The 20,164-nt window shown below is 36.9% G+C and overlaps 1 protein-coding gene across 1 annotated transcript; it reads left to right on the top strand.

Moving 5' to 3' along the window:
* Positions 1 to 4,741: 4,741 nt before the first annotated feature.
* On the top strand, positions 4,742 to 13,980 carry CHORDC1 (cysteine and histidine-rich domain (CHORD) containing 1; the record flags this gene model as incomplete). The annotated part of the gene is made up of 10 exons (XM_009077093.1): positions 4,742 to 4,835; positions 6,859 to 6,915; positions 7,382 to 7,542; positions 8,146 to 8,246; positions 9,153 to 9,211; positions 10,249 to 10,319; positions 10,537 to 10,642; positions 12,367 to 12,486; positions 13,124 to 13,186; positions 13,837 to 13,980. Coding segments are annotated over 10 exons (976 nt in total), but the record flags the coding sequence as incomplete, so codon positions are not given.
* Positions 13,981 to 20,164: the final 6,184 nt, after the last annotated feature.

A 20,164-nucleotide genomic window follows, 5' to 3' on the forward strand; every position in this document is an offset into this window, starting at 1 on the left:
CTGGCTCCGGCGCCTCGGTAATAACCCGGCAGTGCCCAGCGGTGCGGGAGGTGCTGAGCGGGTCTGTTCGCCGCTGTCGCGTGTTCTGCAGGTGAAAACTGCAGGCCCTGAGCGGCGTTTCCGTCCGGGGCCTCTGTGGGTGTTACATGTGTAGCCGTTACCCGCGGGTTTTTGGGTTAGTTTTATTTTCTTTTAGCTCTAGTCTGTGGACTCGCAGCAGGTAGTTGTGATGATACATCTGCTTCACCAGGTGGCTCGAACAGTGCTTCACTTATGTGTTCTGGGAATCCAGTACCTGACGGAACCTCTTCAAAGCTCTATCATTTGGGGGGTTCATGATTCCATGGAGGCTGCAGAAGGGAGATCTGAGTTTTCAGTAGGCTTGCCCTCATGCCTGGTTTGTAAAGTAACTCATACCAGCTGAATTTCTGGAATGCCCTCTCTGCATTAGTTTAATTTTTAGTGACCCACAAGGTCAGAAGTAGGCTGACGTGTTCTAGCCTGTGCCTTTTCTGTGATTAAGAACAGTGGTGATAATGCGTGTTTATTTTTCTGAGCTAAGTATTTCCCAAGAGAGGGGCAGGACATTGAGTAGGACTTGCTAATGTTAGTAACAGGAGAAGCAGCCAAAGTTGTGTAGGGCTTCTACTTAGTGATCTCTCCTGCCACCATCCCCTGCACTCTTTGCCCCAAAAGACAAAGCAGATAGTGGTATTTATAATAAACAATCCCACTAGGGCTTCATGATCTGTACTCATTATAAAAATAATAGTTCTCTACAATCTGTTCGTACGTTTGTAATCGAGTTGTAGTAGATTCAGTCTGATTGGCATGGCCCTGTCCTAACTCTGTGGTGCTGGGATTGGGGAAAACAACTTCTTGAGATGAAGTTTGTTTTGTCAAGTGACTTGGACACTTCCTGGAATCGCTGTGTCCTAGACTAAGTAGTTCTAAAAGTAAATGTAGTTATACACAGACCACTTCAGAGACCCAAGTTTTACATCTTCTGTGGCAGTAGAGTGATTCTGTCTTCTCCAAGGTCAATGGAATGATTACTATTTAGACAGCTAAATCCACATTTAGCTGTGTAATGCTGTCAATTTCAAATGTTTGGTTTGGTTTCAGAACTGTGTTTTGGCTTTTCCTCTAGAATATTGTGAGGTTTAAAGCCAGTACATATGTGAAACACCAAAATAGAAATCCCTTTAATGAGTTTTTGCATTAACATACTCTTAATAGTTAAGTTTAGAAAAAACATATTATTAGGAAGTTATCTTAAATTATTAGATAGAAACTTTGGGGCCTTTGGTCCCCAAAGTGGTTTTGGATCTGTTGTGGTTTTGGTCTGCATTCAGCCTGCAGTATAGACATTGCCATAGTGATGATTGATGTGAGAGGCCATGAATGTTCTCTTCAGAATCTGATGGCTGAAATAATACATGCATGTATTTTCTGTAGAAACTCTCATTGTTACCAAAAAATGAGCAACTGGCTGACATGAAGGACTGTATGCCTCTTAAAGAGAGGCAGAAAAAACAGCCTGAGGGAAAGCATTGAAGTTATGCCTTCGCAGTTGTGACTGAGCACAGTTATGAATTCGTCTGTGGCATGGCTGGCAAGGTACGAATTTCACGTGCGTTCACTACTAGTTAATCCATACTGTTACAGACTTGGCACAGCATCTGACATAGAAGTTAGAGCATAACTTCAAAAGAGGTTGCAGGTTTTTCATTTATTTCTTTTTTTTTAATCTATGAATTATTATATTAACATATCTGTTTCAAGGCCAGGTCACATTTTGTCACTAAAACAATGGTATGAGGTAGCACATCCACACTTTGGCTTAGGTTTGAAAGCAGTACTGCTTTATGGCAGTTGAAAAGATAGTGTGCAAAATCAGACTGAAGTTGTGTATGTTACATGTCGTCTTGATTTCTTGACCATAATGCAGCTTTTTTTGCTATAGGCAAAAATGTGGTTTAATTTGGTCCATTGTCAGAACAGAAACACATACTCTTTTGTGGGTTTTTTTATGCCCTTTTTTCTTAGATCAAACTTAGTGATGTTGCCCCTGCAGGAGGGTCACTGTGATCACAGAGCCAATGAAAATTTGCTTTTGCTTATTTCTGAGGTGATGTGAGAATTTGTGGAGATACACAGTTGCAAGAAATGGTAGTTTAGATTTTTGGAGTCTGTCTGGCCAGAGTCAGTTTTCTTTAAATTTGTCTCCACGGTTCAAACTCTGTTGATATAAAGAGCACTCAATCCTCTGTCTTCCCCACAGCTTTATGTTTCTCAGGTGGAGCCTTTCTTTTTTCTGTGAACTACTTACAACCTCTTGCCATGCCATGTTTGTCCTGTTTTCTATGCTTTTTTCTGACACTGTGAGAAATTCAGTGGAATTAGCTTCCTAACTTCAACAAGCACTCAAAGGCATCATCTTTCTCAAGGTACTGAGTGAAGTTCATGAGCCTTAATGAGTTTCCATTGCTTTGAGGCTGCACAGTCTAGTTCGTGGAATATTGGAGTATTCCCATAGGATAGCAGGTCAGTTTTCAGGTCGTGTGTAGAGGGATACATCATTTCATCCTCAACAATTCCACGGGATTTTGTTGTAAATACCTCCTAAGTTTGTGTGACACATGCAAGTTTCTACTTTGACATTTAATTAAAGTACTTAAGGTGCTTCAAGGAATCAGCAAGGATTTAGAAGGTGATAGCAGTGTGTGCACAGTAGGATCAGTTTGAGTATGAAGTCAGCATTAAAAACCCCTCAAATAAACAACAGCAAGAACCTGAAAAATTGTAGTACTTGCATCTCCAAAAATTATTTGAGGGTGAGAGAAAATGGTTTGCGTTTAAATACTTTGTTTTTCCTGGTTAAAGACAGGTGGAGAGGAACTTGATTTTTTTTTTTTTTTTTTCCAAGTGAAAACTATAATAGCAACCAAAGGTTGGATTCTGAACTCATACAAATCATACCACATGCTTTTAACTGCTTGGGTGACTGACTGTCAGTGTGTCTTAATTTTCCAGTTTTTCCCACCTAGTGGGATATTTCTATGAATGTAAATTCTACTCAGATATGAGTTGTTGGGCTTGGTATGAGTGAAAATATGTTGATGTTTTTCTGTCCTCTAGCGGGGGAGAGTGGTCAGACTGCTTAGTGGGTAATTCCCACTGCCTCTCTGTGAGGCATTGCAGAGCTCCTTGTCTTGGCATCTTGTGTTGTGGAGCATGCACAGCCCTCAGGAGAGCAGGCTCCAGGGAGCAAGGGAAAAGGATTGGCCTTGGAGAGGTGGGCAAACAGACATTTGTCTGCATCTGACTTGAGCTGGAGGATAGCTGCCCCGGAGTTAACTGATCATGAGATGGTTGCAGTGATAATACCTCTCTCACTGAAACCCACATGCTTGTGAGGAATTAGAAATATTCCTCTACCTTTATTTGATTTATCAGTGAAGTCCTGTGTTCGTTATACAAAGTAACCGTGTTTTTTGTTTCATTTTCCTGTGAGGTTTAGCAGTATTAGTTTTTTTCGTACTGAAGCTGAAGGAATTGATAGAAGTTCATGGATAGATTTAAGTCTTGCTGAAGGACTAATGTCCCAAGATATGTGCCTCTTGAGTTAAGGTGGGAACTGATGTCTGTCAGACTGTATTAGTGCATTAGACTGAAGCACTGAATATAAAATGTAAGAAAATTCTACTAAACAAGATTTCAAAATATACATATTTATAAAAAAAAGATGGAAACAAGATAGTTTGGCTTGTTTGGGGTTTTTTGACTATTTAATATGTGTAGGCAGATTATTAATAATGTTGTTATCACTTTTCTCTTTTGCTTCCTATTACGTGCATTGTGATATTTCTCACTCTGGTACTTTATGGAGGCTTATTATGGAATCGTTATAATTTGTGTCACTTGTAATTTTAAGTGTTTCTAACAACAAACATTTTGCTTTAAAAGCTAGAAGATAGCTAGTGTTTCCCCCTGCTTTTAGAGTCAGGTCAATAAAACACTGTCTATGCAGTAAATGTCAGAGAAGTTTTATAATCAGAGCAATTATCTTACACTTCAAAGGAATACGTAAGTAAAAAACGAACAGCTGTGCAATGTTGATAAATGAGTATAAACAATTCATTTAATGGAGGTTGTGTTTCAGTTGTACACTATTAATAATTAGTCATATTGACATGTCAGAATTTTGTGTGTGGAAGACTAGCCTTTGGGTGCAAGTCCTTAGGTGGCCTGGGATACTACAAACATTGTAAAAAGAGCAAGCTAATTATCATGGATAAAGTCATGAACTCAAGATTTGTGTTAGGAGAACTTTTTAACAGAATGCTTCTGGATAGAAAGTGCTGATCAGGTGCAAATAGATGTATTTGATGCTGTAAACAAGTATTTTCTGTCTGTTGGGTGGCCTAGGGCCACATTTTTACTTGCTGATTTATCAGTAAGGACTGATTATTGATGAAAGCAAGGGATGGTCTGTAGAAAGTTTTCTTGCTCCATATGAAAGTTGAAGTTTGTCTTAGATACTTTCTGCTTTGTGTTGTATAATACAGAAGAAAAAAATTCAGATTATTTAAATTTAATATATGCACTCAGAAAGCTTGTTGTGTGAAGTCTGTATTTTTCTTAGTAATTATGTGCACTTGGGGAAGTGGGGCAGCTCATGGCATACATGAATTGCAAGTGTGAAATTTTTGCTGGGTTTGTGATCAGGTGAATAAAGACTCTTGCTATGCCTGAATATTAATAATAGTAATTTTCTTCTAGATTCATGCACATATCATCCAGGTGTGCCAGTCTTTCATGATGCTCTCAAGGTAAGTATGCAACTATCCTTTTAAGTCTTACCCTTTTTTTCCCTATTTGTGTAAAACAGTGTGCTACTTTTCCTTTTTAATTCCAAATCTTTCAGTGTTGAGAAACTGATGTTCAGCCATTCATGTTTGAGCAGTCCCATGATATTAGAAAATCGCACATCAAACCTGAAGAAGAAATTAAAACCTGTACTCATATGGTCTAAATACCATGTGAGTCTCTATGGCATGTTTCCTGTTGATTGACTTTAGGTCTCTCAGCAGTTTAATTAGGTCCTCTGAATAGGTCTGTGGAGCCATTGAGAGGTGTCATCCTCTTTCGGTTAATTAACCTGTTTGAAAATCAGACTAGCTGCTTGTGGTGTTATGTGGCTAGAGCACTAATGTATACAGTAGACAGCATTTGTTTATTGTAAAAAATAATTGTGTTCATTTAATCAGCCAAATGATAGTGTTGGTTAAGTTGGGACTGGTCACCCATGCAGCTGTCCAGGATTCTTGGGCTACATGCTCAATGGTGCATTGAATATACTTGTGACTGAATTCAAGTGCCTGGGCCAATGGCGCAGCCCATATTTGTTTTGTGTTAAACTGTTTTCCTCCTTCAGGATCTACTGAATGCATCCAAAGTGCTTGCAGGGAATTATTTGAAACACAACTGCCAAAACGGTACTAGAAATCATTCTAACAATTTAATTGTTGATAGTCAGAAGTCTGGTGTCCAGAAACAGCCTGGCACTTTTTACTGTGTTAATACAGATGTAGCTCAAGTGATTTTTCTTAGAACACTGAACTGCTGTTTAACTGAGCTTTGGGGCAAGTGTGTTTTTTCTTGGCATGTAGGAACTGCTTCTGCTGGCAGTGCATCTCATCCCACAGTGTGGTGTCTTTTGGCTTTGTGAAACCTTCTGCATATGTGCTGGGCAGCATGTTTTCTGTGAGCAATTGCTTACATGACTTGGAGTCAGCCATTGTGTGCCACTGGCAAATTGGGACAAATGCTTTTAGATCAAGTAAGATACAATTACTTAGACTATGGCAGTCTGTTTTGTACAAAATTAGAGTTGTACTCATAGCATAGCACATAAATCTTCAACCTAATTATAAAGACAGAGTTTATACAGTTTCCTCAGAGGCTTACATTTACTCCCTCTTTCTCTTATATCTGCACTGTTTATAAAACAAGTACCACTTTCCTCCTTCTCCTTATCATATCTCTTGGCTTAATTAAAAACTTACCATAATTTTGTATGAGCAGTTTTCTTCCTGCTATGAATTGTAGATAATCTAAGTGGTCAGGGTGAATCTTTTTCTCAACTGTGGCAATGGTTAATGTTTTGAGGATATTTTAGAACCACCTGTGAAGAACCCATTGTGCTGCACCACTTAAGCTTTCAAAGTGGTGGTACATTAGTCAAATTGTTGCCTTTAATAAGGTTCTTTGAGTTCTGAGATACATTATTTACAGTGTCAAGACAATTTTCTCTAAAATTGGATTTCTGGTTTATATAATAAGTGTTCTTGATTGATGTAGTTAAATGGCTATGCAATGCATATCCAGCTTTGTGGTGGGAAATCAGCAGTTGAAAGACTTGACTAATGCTCAAGGAAAGGAAAAATTCCTGTCCTTTTAGGAAAAGGGCCTGTATGTTGTGCCACAGGTAAGCCTAGTCTCAGGTATAGTATTGATTTAGTTTGCTTATGTGTTACTTTATGACATAAAGTAACATTTCACTTTTCCGTTGTACAGAGTTGGCACCTAACTTGTCATGTCAATAATGCCTCATGTTTACTGAACTTTCTGATTAAGGCAGTATGAGTGAACTAGAAATGACAACTGTAACCGATTTTTCTGTCTTTTAAAAATGCAAATGATTATAATACTGTCCATAGGAGGGAAGAAAATACTCTCTAATAATGATGTAACACATTTTGTAAAGTAATATAATTACTATTTTGCTTTTTATAAGCTGTTGCATAGTACGGTAGTCATGCTTGTTTTGTTTTTATTTCAAAATGTTTATAGGGTTGGTCATGTTGTAAGAGAAGAACAACAGACTTTTCTGACTTCTTAAGCATTGTGGTATGTACTCATTATTTATAATTTTTATACTTGTCAAATTGCAGTAATTAATATTAAATGGTACATGTGCTTACATGTTTTAAATTTGCCTACTTTTGTTAAAACTGTCTTAAATCTTACGTGCACTATTTTTCTTCATATAATGCTGAAGTCAAGTCTCATTTTCAAGCTTTAATGGTTGTAATTATCTAAATAGGTTTTGATAGAACTACTTGCTAATAATGAAGGAAGGCCGGTATATTTTGCTGCCATGCTTGATTACAGAAAGTATGCATTTTTCTTTCATTTATGTCCAAATGAGGGCATTTTCCACTTCAGCTGTAGTATTTCCTTTGCAGCCAATGTTTGAGTAAGCTAAAGGAGACTATGGAGAAGAAGAAATAAGAAAACATTGCCGTTTTTGCTAATTTAAAATTGTGCACACAAGCTACTCTGCATATATGTGAACATATGCTTTCCACAACAGGGCTGTACAAAGGGTCTCCATAACAGTGAGAAACCTCCTGAGCCTGTTAAACCAGAAGTCAAAACTACCTCTGAACGAAAAGAGCTAGCTGAACTGAAACCCAGATTTCAAGAACACATAATTCAGGCACCAAAACCATTGGAAACAATTAAAAGGCCAAGGTACAGTATATGAAACTACGTTTTGCCAAATTTATTGGCAGTTGGCCAAGTTAAAGCTCAGTGGGGTCATTCAGGGTTGCACATTTCACGTAGTGTAAAAACCCCCAAATTAACCTTAAAAGAGCTTGTGTTTGGTAGCAGTGATGATGCTATCTTAAGCTTCAAAATGAGATAAAAGAATTCTGATTATGATGAGGAAGTACTGGATCTTCCAGCATTTAGCTTCATAGGAATCAAAAGTTTTGGTCTATGGCCTCATGTGTTTGGTGTTTTAAACAGTCATAAAAATAATCGTAGGGTGTTTGTAGATTCTTCAGTACCTCTGATATATTTTTATTTAGGGACTTCCTGATGAGAGCCAAGACTGCCTTCTAAATTTCTAATCTGTTTTTCCATAAACAGTAAGGATTGGCATTTACAAATGTAGTTTGTTTGTTGTTGTGAGGGGGGTTTGGAAGGAAGATTCTTATAGCCAGATTAGAAGTTACTTCTTTGTTGTCTTTTGTAAGTTCTTTTTCATGAAGCTGGCATGAATACATGGACTTATTTATTTTTTGGGGGGCGTGGGTTTTTGGTTTTTTTTTTTTTGTTTGTTTGTTTTAGCCCAGATGAGCCTATGACAAATTTGCAGCTGAAAGTGTCAGCTTCCTTGAAGCAAGCTCTGGATAAACTGAAACTGTCATCAGAAAATGAAGGGAAAAAAGGTAAGGATGTAGGGAGGTTGAGTAGGTATATGATGCTAATTGTTACACAGATAAGTTAAATGCCAGTTTTTGTTGTTTCTGAAGGGTTATTTCATATAATTATGTTCTTGTACTTAATAATCTGGGAAATAATCTTCCAGTCTAGGGAATGATAATCAAAGTTTAAATGTGACTAACATGGGTACCTGGGTATCAGGAGCAGTGTGTTGTCATTGATGTTGTTTGAACTTTGTTTTGTAAGATTTCCTGGTTAGATTGGACATAATGTGAATGACTGAGAGTTCTCAAGAAATAAATTCTATGCCTATTACTGCAAACACAATGTTATAGAAAGCTTTTCATAAACCGATGAAACTCCTCTGAATACTGTTTGGTTGTCCCTCATCTTTCTTCTTCCCACAGTTTATTTGGAATTTTGTTCCAGAACTATATAGCTCCTTAAGAAACACTTTCTAATTTCAACCTACACTTGTAGCTATTTTATGCTCTTTTATTCTTGTGCCAAACTAATTTAGCTCCTCTTTCTCCATGGTATCCAAATTACTTCCTTGTGTGTATTTATAGGCAGCAGTTGAAGCCTTTTACATTCTTAGTTTTACAAAACTGAACAAGATGAATGACTACTCTCTTCCCCTATGATTGTAATAATCCTTTTCATAAGTATTTTTTTGCCCCACTTAAAATGTGTGAAGGTTTAGAACCTAGAGTTTGATGCATAGGTAATGCAGCTTTTGGAATGTTTGCATAATTTCTGTTTCTTCATACCTCTCTGGTAGACTTTGGTGCCAGGGAGCTTGAGAGGGAGGTTTTTTCTAATCTACTCCTCAGCTTGTTTTAATTCTTAGTGAAAACAATTTAGTACATAATACAATTCAGTTGCTATTTTCTATAATACTCTGTTTGCAGAGGAAGACAGTGATGAGATCAAGATTGGGACGGCATGTAAAAACGCAGGCTGTTCAAAAGTAAGTGGGTCAGTTCTACTCTTAAACCCAGCTGTTTATTAAGTGAGCAGTTTTGGGGTTTCATTTGCTGCAAGTTGATTTGGAAAAGGCACAAAGTCCTTCAGGTTTAATGAATGAATGTTTGATAACACATTTCAGCATGGACAAATGTGGGTTGTTTTGACTGTGTGCACAATAAGTCTAAGTTTACTTTTTATAAGCCTGTCCTGAACTTCTAATTAGTAAGCTTGCCAAATTCATGCTACTGATGAGTGTCAACTTAGAATGTTAAATAAAATACTGGTAAGTGATAGCTTACTGGTAACACTTGAGTTGCTCCTGTTAATCTGTGTATAGGTCAGAAGCATCTACAGATCTTACCAGTTAATTCTTTCTGCCAGAAGAATCACAAAGTTAGTGTTTTAATGCTTCAAGCACCAAAGTGAGTTGTCATATTACATAGTCATTTAAAGTGAAAGGTTTTTACACTGATACCATTGTGTTGTACAGAATGGGACAGTAGGATTTAAATAGGTATTTCACTGGGCACCTGGCAGATTTTCCATTGTCTGCTGAAGCTCTGGTGGGAGGAGAACTTTAAGGAAGTTAACTAACTTGTGTTAGGAAGAACAGATATGCTATTCAGTGGCTAAATTGTATATGGTTTAATTTACTTCCTTTTGAGAATCCATGTGTTTTATGAATGATAAACTTCATTTATTTTCCAGTTAAGTTGGTTTCTCTGAATATTCAAAGTATTTTAAAGATAGGTATCTCTGGGGATCTAACATGTCCTTTATGAACATAGATGGTGTCACTGTTGATATATGCCATTGAACTAATACAACATACACCATCTTAGCAGTGCCAGGGAACCTTCTGTGAACGAAGGGCAAATGGTTACTTTGGAAAGCTGGACAAGCCTTTAGGTCTAGATTATTTACCCAACAGCTTTGTAGTACTTTGGTCAATGTTTCTGTTGTGCGTCGTGTTTTGTTTTGTTTTCTTTGGTCCAAATCCTGGAACAGTAATACACTTTAAATGCTTTGTTTTATTAGACATACGAAGGACCACACAGCACAGAAGAAGTATGTATATACCATTCTGGTGTACCCATATTCCATGAAGGGTTAGTATTCACTTAACTTCAGTTTTTTTAACTAGTCTTTTACATGTTCATGCTTTCTGTGTAGATGTTGCCTTGTATTCCCTCTTCAGTCGAAACTGGCAATGCTGGAAGAGGTTGTACTAAGTTAACACTAATATTGCATAAAGGAAAGATCTTAAGTATTCACAGTAAATGGTGTCCTAAATACTGTTTGTTAATTACTTTGCAAACTTTCAAGGATGAAGTATTGGAGCTGTTGTAAAAGAAAAACTTCTGACTTCAATACATTTTTAGCTCAAGAAGGCTGCACAAGAGGAGCACACGTATGGACTAAAAAGGATGCGGTAAGTAGCACTAAGATTTCATTCTGTCTCTGGCCATTCTAAATTTTGAATACTGAAATGTAGTTTGTAGCTTGATTGAGTTATTACTGCAGTTGAGTTATTAAAGATCTGTACCTCTGAAATAATATGGAGGATATTGTGCACAGCAGGACAAGAGGGAAATGGAGTTTGAAGTAATCTGTGGTACAGGTGTACTTGTAATAGCTGCAACCTTTCTTTTTAGTGATACATATAGTATCCCCTGTCTTATGGTAAAAAATGTTGGTAACTTCAGGAAAAAAAAAGCAGTCTTTTCCACTTTGTTAGTTAAGCAAGTATATAGTACTCTACATAGACTATATTTCATATGTATTACTTGGAGATTGTTAGATGTCTTTCCTCTCACAAAGACCATGAAGAGAGCAGCCATACATGTTCTGTAGTAAAATAATTGTACTTCAGTTTCATTCAGGGGTTGAGTTGTTTAGGTAGGGTTGGCAGGGCACATAATTCAGTGAGGTTTAGTGAGTGGGGGGCATGGATGGAAGTGTCTCTTTCTGTCTAATTTGGATTCTGTTTACACATCTGAATATCTTTTGGGTCTGAATCTAGTTGAGTGTATTGGTTTGGCTATCAGTAAAACAAATACAGAGAGAGCATCTGTTTAGTTTGTAGGTATTTCATAGCAATGTTGGGAACAAACCAAAGAATTACAAGGTGAAAAACATTTTCACTCAAGGGGTAAAAAAATTCTTAAGAATATTACAGAGCATAATAATGGAATAAAGCACTTACTTCAAAAACATTATTTGGTCTTGTGTTGGATGCAGGTGAACACAAAATGCTCCTTATGAAGCTTTGAGGCAAAGTGGGTTTGATACTGCAAGCATCAGTAATGTTTAGCAGAAGAAAATAAATATGTATTATAAAAAATATAGTTCTGTTACCTTATTCTACAGCAATTAATTCACAAGTTCTTTACTATCTTTAAGTCATGGAATTGCTGCTTGCTTCGGAGGTTTATGTTTTTGTTTAAGAAGTATTTTCAAGTACAGAAAGCAGGGATTAAAAAAAGGCAGAATTTGTGGGCCTAAAAGCAGGAGAGTGTAGAAAAAGATAGTGTAGATAATAAAGAATTTATCCACATGTTAAGAAACTGCATATTTAGATAATGGGCTTCTAGCCAACAGTGTGGTTTCTGTGGGGTTTTTTACTTTATTTTTTTTCTGGGTTTTTGAGGGGTTTTTCACTGTTTATTTTTTTCTGCATCAGAGGACAAAGGGTAATAGTCAATATTTTTTTTCAGGAATATGTACCGTTCTTGGAGTCATGGCTTGCTTCTTTCTTTGTTCAGTTCCTTTCTATAACCTGCTGGATAACTCTGGTCTTGGAAAGGAAGCTTGTCCAACAAGTGACTTTTCTTCTTGTTGTTAGTTTAGAGTGGGGTTTAGTTGTTGATTTTTTTTTTTTCTGTCTTAGTGTTCCAGTTTCTTATTGTAGTCTCCATCATAAGCATTGGTTTTCTCACCTCTAATGTTTGTTGGGGACCAGCAGCTGAAATACTTAGTAAAAAGAGATGCAAGTGGTGTCTTGCAGTCTCCTGTGAACATGAAATAGAGTCCTTTATTAGCTGTGCTTATTGGCTCTTAAAAAAGTCCTGGGCTTTTATCCTGATTAATCTTAAAAAATAATATTCCTGAATGTAATTTAAAGTTTTTTTCCTGTACCTTTTTCCTTATATGTAGGGTAAGAAAGTAGTTCCGTGCAGACATGATTGGCACCAGACTGGAGGAGAAGTGACTATTTCTGTATATGCTAAAAACTCAGTTCCTGATCTGAGCTACGTAGAAGCAAACAGCACAATGGTGAGGATCTACCTTAAGATCAGCAACTTGAAGTTAGGGAAAATCTGCTTATTTCATGCTTTATTTTCAAGGCAGAGGTAGCATAAAAATCCTTTTTGAGTAATGGCTTTTTCTTGGCATTTGTGTTCAAGTATGTATGGCTTTTTTTCTTCCCCCCATCTGTTTGGACATCTGCACTTTAGTGTGTGGGTTTTTTTTCAAAGCTGCAATATAGCATGGAAAAAAAAAGTCTTAAATTTGACTTCTGCAATTAAAACCCAAGTGTGATGGATTTGCTTCACCGTATGTGTAAATAATTATAAATTCATAATTTAATTATATTCAACTTGGAGTAATTTAATATCATTCTTTATAATATGCTGTTTCACAGCTACTAACATTAAACAACTGTTAAAATGCTTCTCTGATTTCTTAATCATGTGTTGCAGAAAAAACAATACAGCTTCCAGTGGCCACTGTTGACTATGTTATTTATCAGGATCTAATAGAATACATATTCGCTCCTATTCCTGAGGGACAATTTGGCCACTTTGGTCATTATCCTCACATGATATATTTTGCTTAAATATGCTTGAGGTGTCAAATGTTTTAACCACCTGATAAAATTTTCTAATCTTCTGCTGCATTTCCTGTTAAGGTAAATATGCATATTGTATTTGAAGGAGAAAAGGAATTTCATCGCAGTGTGAAATTATGGGGAGTAAGTATAAGAATAATTTTTCTATTAAAACAACCAACACACACACAAAACCAAAGCAAAACAAACAAATTAACAAAAACCAAATTAAAAAAACCCCAAAACACACCCACAAAAAATGAAGGAAAAAACCCCAAAACACAAGCCTCAGCTTCCTTTCTTTCTGGACAGTTTGGCTTTCCTCATTGCCCTGTTTATTGAAAGAAATTCAGGTGCACATCATTCAGTAGTGACATTTACATCTAATGTACTGCCCCAAGTGATCTGGTATGACATGGTAATTGACTGCTCTGCACAGAAGATGACCTTCCAGGGTCCTTTCTGATCCCAGTACCATGGTAGCGGTGTTGCAGAAAACCCTTGGCAATATGTAATTGCATACTTATACATGTGTTAGCCTGTTTATGTTAAATATGCATAGTCATATGTTTATGCCATAAACATTCCATAGCTTGGGAATGAGAAAGAGCTGAATTCTCAAGGTAACAAAGGGATCTCCTAAACATCTAAAGATCTATTAAATACATTTACTAATAATGTCTACAACCTAAACATCTGCTGAAATTCAGTGATGAGGTCCTCCTTAATTTAATACTCAGTTATCTAGCAGTCTGTTTCTTAAATTTAAATGTGAAATATGTTTTGTGTTCTAGGTAATTGATGTCAAGAGGAGTTATGTGAACATGACAGCTACAAAGATTGAGCTTACAATGAGAAAGGCAGAGCCCCTGCTATGGGCAAGCCTTGAATTACCAGTTTCCAACACACAACCAAAACAAGAGAGTTCAGATCAATAATGATTCCAAGAGACAAGTTATTTCCCATTATGAAGTGGTGACTTGCTACTGTAATGAAGTATTTAACTTTTATATAGATTTTTTTAATGCTAGATTTTGTTCCCTTCTACAAAGAAATTTGACGCACAGTAAATGGCAGTGTAAACTTGAAGGGTAATAGCCATTTCTGCTCTTGCTCCCAAGAGTATATTTGTACTAGATGCAGTGTCTCCATGGGAATTTAGAGTGAAGGAGCTATTGCCCTTTGCTTGCCACCTTGTATACCATGCACTGACTATCCCAATAGATGTGTTCTCAGTCCACAGTGTGTGTTCAGTTTAGACTGGATGTACTTGGTAGCCCATGTTAAATTCAACACTGTTAACTATGAAGCATAAAGTAATGCAGATACAAAAAGTCATGAGTGTGACTAAATTAGCATGCAATTCTACATCTAGAATAAAAGGTTACATAAACATAAATACGAAATAACATATGTAGACTTGCACTTTTGTCCTCTGAAATGAAGGTTTGTTTCAATACCTGTTGGCTATGGAGGGATGGAATTAATGGGATTATGTTAAAGTTTTCAGTACTTGCTGACTTGCTGTATTTCAGGTATAAAAGCAGGAGATCAGCTGAAAACAAAAAGCTGGCAAGAAGGGATGTTTTTTTCTTTTTTACTCCTTTACATTGGTTATTTGAATGGTTAAATATAAAAGCAAATAGACAGTGAAATGGCTCCATAACACAACATTTCAGCTGTGAAGAGTATACAAACAGACTATTGTAAAATTACCAAAGTGCTGTATATATTTGACAGTCTTTAGAATGTATATTCTGTCCTATTCTACAACATTCAGAATCTCACAATTTTTTTCAAAGGTGGATATGTGTAGTAGGGCAAGGCAGGACATACTGTAGGTGTCTTGGGAAAATTATTTCCATATAGATATGTATAGCTTTTGACTCTGAGGATGGTAATCTATGAACTGAATTTATCTACAGGGCAAATCTTAGGAGAAACAACAAGCTTTAAAATGTCTGTCTCAAACTGTAATTGTACTTTTGAATTAAAATATTTTTAAAAATACTATTTCTTTTGAACAGACTGTAATCAGAAGTCAGGACAGCATTTTTGTTTTCAGTACTTCATCAGGAAAGATGTGGATGAAAACAGAATTGTTAGAAAGATGAGATTTTTATCCAAGCAGCAAAACATGCAGTCATGTTGCTTTGTCTCTCTGCTTGGAATAGTTTCTTAATTTTGGCTTTGCAGCTGAAATAAAAATAATTTTGTCATACTAAATGCATGCCATTATTTATTGTGCCAAATCTTATATATGTAAACAAGCAGTCCTGTGGACTGTTAAAATGTGTTGGATGCTCATGTACCAACCTTGGCAGATCTGGAATAATGCCAGGAGAAACACAGGACGTAGTAAAGGCTGTCTGAAGTGAAATATGTAATTCTAAGAATCTTGCTGTTTTCCAACAGGTATAATTTGACTTGAGCTCAGAGTTCTGTCTCTAACAGTACTTGAAGTCCTACTTCATGCTTGAAGTAGTAGGAGATAAATACATTAACCAAAGAAACTGTACACAAACACCAAGAATTAACACCAGTGATGTACATAGGAAATTTCTTTTGGTGCTTCTTTGCCTTCATTTCAAGATCTTTTTTCCTTGTTCACTTGAAGGGAGCGTGGTTGCATATTCCCTTGGGCCCCTATTAAAAATTCTAGCTCTGTGTTCTGCTGAATAGATTCTATTAACTTCTAATGATGCCTTTTTTCTTTTTTTTTTAATAAATTTTAAAATGTCAAAGTCTGTGAAGTGATAGGATATAAGCTTACAAAAATGTACGCTTGCCAAGTGGTGCTCTGAAAATGGAAGAGATGTTCCCTGATGTGTTCTGAACCAACAAGTGAAGCACTTATTAGTATAATACTGAGAACAATCACTTCACTGGATGAAAAATTCTAGCTAGCTGTAGCTACTAGCATACCATCTGTGTTTGTATGTGCAGAACTCTGAACTTGGACAGCAAAATAAGTAGTAGTATAAATGCCAGGAGAAAGTTCTTATTTAACAAGCAAGTTCAAATGTGTCTATCCATATGGATATATAAATACCCTAACTATCTTCTGTTAAAAAAATGTGGAAAACATATTTTCAGAGTTTTTTTTGCATGCTCACATGCAGTAGATTTATGTAATGTAAAACCCATTTTAAAGAACTACAAGGGAAATGGAATTTCTTCGGAAAACAGAATTTCTGTGTTAAAGTAAGTCATGTTCTCCCTCCCTTAGTATATTAAACCCTAAACGTGGATGAATAGACCATCTGCTGTTAATGCTGCAGGCTTTGGGTCCCTGTAACTATTTGTTGCACTCTTTTAAACTACAATTTATTGGTAGCTGGGTCACCTTGGCCATAAGTAGAAAAAAGCTTCTGTAAGCACATTCCTCAGTTTTGCTTTTGCTTTTTATTCATTCCTCCTACTCTTCTCCTGTTGTTCATAATTTCAGCACAAAACTAAAGATACTTCAGGAGTTCTAAAATGACTTTTCCCCATCAGTGGCAGTAAAACCACTGTTTTAAAAATTTACCTGTTTAAAAAAGTAAGCCAACCAAAAGAAACAACCATAAAAAAAGCACCAGCTTTGATCAGGCAAGAAGGTATAGGTTTTACAGTAATAGCATAGTCTTCTGTGGCCTGTGATGCTTTTTAAAATAAAAAGATAAAACTTTCAGATGGTCTAGACTGCCATAACTCTTGTTTAACTGCAGTAATTCTTAGCAGTTTTTTATTACCATGTCTGCATCCATCATCAAGCTGTAAGAGCTGTATCACTTCGTGAACTTGAGAGTTTTGAGCAGTTGCTCAACACACCAATGGTTGATCCTGGTGTGTCATGCAATGGCATTTTTACTTGAATAGTGGTAGTTGACACTTAGATAGAATATTGGCTTAGCTGTAACTTTTATTAGTAAATATGGAGGAAAACGTTGAGGCCAACTGTAGTCTACGAAAGCAACCATGATACTTTCTCAAAAGCAAGATTTGTAAAGTAAGTGAATTGATCTTTGATCACAAGCTTTCACCTTTCTAGTAATAGTGGAACTAAACTGCAAACAAGTATGAACAGGAATACATGGTGTTAAATTTACCCTTTTGTCATGTTTTCAGAAGTACTGTATTTAACAAGTGGATTAACTTGATGCAGTCTCGCTAAATTTCTATTTATAATTAACCGGTCTTTAAAAGCTTGTAGTGTGTTTCAGTATGGGTTTCCATGTTACACATGTAGACAGCATGTTACATGTGTCAGAACTGACTGTCCAGGTGCATATAAGACTACCTTCACAATCCCTTTTTAATAGGAAAAATTGCATGGGTATGCAAGTTTGTGATAGCAATCTTAATTTTTGCCCTCGTGTATAACCCCATTTTTTTAGCTAACATTACACATTGCCTACACAACATGATATCCTCAAGCACAGGTGCTATGAGGAGAGGCTAAGGGAATTGGGATTGTTTAGCCTGGAGAAGAGGAGGTTCAGGGGAGACCTTATCACCCTCTACAACTACCTGAAAGGAGGTTGGAGTCAGGTGGGGGTTGGTCTCTTCTCCCAGGCAACCAGCAGTAGGACAAGAGGGCACAGACTCAAGCTCTGCCAGGGGAGGTTTAGGTTGGATATTAGGAAGAGATATTTTATGGAGAGAGTGATCAGGCATTGGAATGGGCTGCCCGGGGAGGTGGTGTATTCACCATTCTTGAAGGTTTTCAAGATGAGATTGTTGGATGTGGCACTGAGTGCCATGGTCTAGTAACGATTGTAAGGTTGGACTTGGTGATCTTTGAGGTCTCTTCCAACCAGGTTGATTCTATGATTCTATCTCAGGTAACAAATGATAGGACAAGAGAAAATGGCTTCAAGTTGTGCCAGAGGAGGCTTAGATTAGATATTAGGAAAAATTCTCTTCACAGAATGGGTTGTCCAACATTGGAACAGGCTGTCCAGGAAGCAGCAGAGTTACCATCCCTAGAAGTGTTCAAAAAACAAGTGGGTATGGCACTTCAGGACATTGTTTAGAGGTGAACATGGTGGTGGTGCTAGCTTAACAGTTGGACTTGGTGATATTAGAGGGTTTTCCAACCTTAATGATTCTGTGATCTTGTATCTGTAACAACATCTCTTGGAGGAATTAGAATTTATTTTAATGCTAATATACTGTTAAGCACTGGGCTGTTCAGCTACTCTGACTCTTAGGTCATATATGGCACTGATACAACATGACAAAAAAATCTTCCATTGGATGATACTCTGGATCACGTGCATATCAAGTCACCATTTCAGTAGTTTAGGAACTAGTTCTACTCAGAATTTTGCCTGGAAAAAAAAAAATCTACTTAATGATGTTTTTTTGGCTTGCATTCTTTAAACGTGGTTTAACTATTGATTAAATACCGTACCTGTTAATCGTTGGTCTTTCCCAGTTGCTACTAATCTTTTTTTGTTTCTGTTCAGCAAGGAGATTCTTTTTAAAGTAATGAGTTGTGTGTCTGGAACACTGTTCTAAGGTGGTAATAATTTTGCCATTATAAGAGTCTTGAATTACAGTTGAAGGGAGGAGATGACTTTCTGCATGGCTGTTTGATTCTGCACATTCATAAAATTTACACGCAGGAATTAATCTCATGTCTTCATGCTCTAGTTTTTTCTAAATATATTCAATAAAATTCTTATTACATGCTGGTTGCATTTGGGGTTTCTTTTCACTTACTTTGTTATGGGAGAGAACTTCCCTTTGAATTTGCAGCACAGTTTTTGAAATAAAATACAAGAGGACATGTTCTACGTGTCAGTTGAGGTATGAGGAAAACTGTATGGCAAAGGATTTTTTTCCCCACCCTATAGGTTTATTTTTTGCCTGTTGTTTTCTAGTGCAACAGCCCAGTCAAGATATGTGAGTTTTGCAGAAATTTGAGTAAGTGTGGCTACTCAGATGGGGGCCTGTCTCATTCACAGAAATAGTTCAGCCCAAGAATTTGGACCATTCACAAACTTAATGGAAGTGGAATAATTCCAAATACAATGTTTGGGCTGTTTCTAAAGTTGCTGAAGATATTATCACTTTGCTGGTTTTTTCGGGTTTTTTTTTTTTGTGGTTTTTTTTGGGGTGGTTTGTTTGGGTTTTGGGGTTTTTTGGTGTGTCGGGGGGTTTTTTTGGGGTTTTTTTTTTTTTTTTTTTTTTTTTGTTTGTTTCTTGGAAAAGGAAGGAAATATTTGTCAAAACCTGTGGTCTTGTCTCCACAGTGTGGAGAGAAAGGGTTCACTTCTTGAGGGCTGAAATTCTTTGTTGTAATAAATACTTGGTGTTTTCTTGAAGTTTGGGTAGGTGTTTTAACCAGAGATAGCCATGGTACTGTCACAGACATTACAAACTAATCCACAGTTACTGTGCCAAATGAGTGTTAGTAAAGCAAATTTGGTTGTCTGCAAAATGAAGGGTAGGTGTTGGGGAGACAGGAGGTAGCAGTAAGGAGGAGGTGTGGCCAGAGCATGCAGTCCTTCAGACCTCTGTAGGCAGCACAGATTGCAACCTGTGTTCTTAAAGTCACTGGGTTTGTGTTAACTTCTCAACATTTTGTTTTGCTGGCACACTGTTGGCATGAACAGGAATGCAGAATTACTGTCCATGACCACTGGCAACTGCATGTTTGTAGCCTAAAAGCAGTGTGTCTGTAGGAACAGGTACCTGTAATCCTGATGTTTGCCTGTCTGTCATAATGGATAATCTGTATGGTGACTGATTCTGGCTATCCAGAAAGTGCTCAGGTTCTTTTGCAGTCAGTGCACTTGTGAGAAGAAAGCATCCTCTTGAACAAAATATTTTTGTTACCTGCTAGTAACAAGTATTTAAAAAATTAGTTCATTCTTAAATATTAATGGAAGCTGCATTGCAACAAAAGTCATTCACAGCTAGCTGGAGGCAGAGCTGTTACTTTACAACGATCTATGAAATACGTTTAGTCCAGAAACCTTGTTGAAACCTTGTTCTCGGGAATGTGTTTTAAACTTATGACAAATATTCATACTGCAATACTACTGCTGAATTCCATGCTTGGGAGAAAACTAACTTAATGTGTTTCTAGCCTAATGTGCTTAATCTAATTTGTTTTTCCTTGGAAATCAG

The sequence above is a fragment of the Acanthisitta chloris genome, unplaced genomic scaffold (genome assembly GCF_000695815.1).
Source record: "Acanthisitta chloris isolate BGI_N310 unplaced genomic scaffold, ASM69581v1 scaffold17066, whole genome shotgun sequence".
NCBI lineage: Eukaryota > Metazoa > Chordata > Aves > Passeriformes > Acanthisittidae > Acanthisitta > Acanthisitta chloris.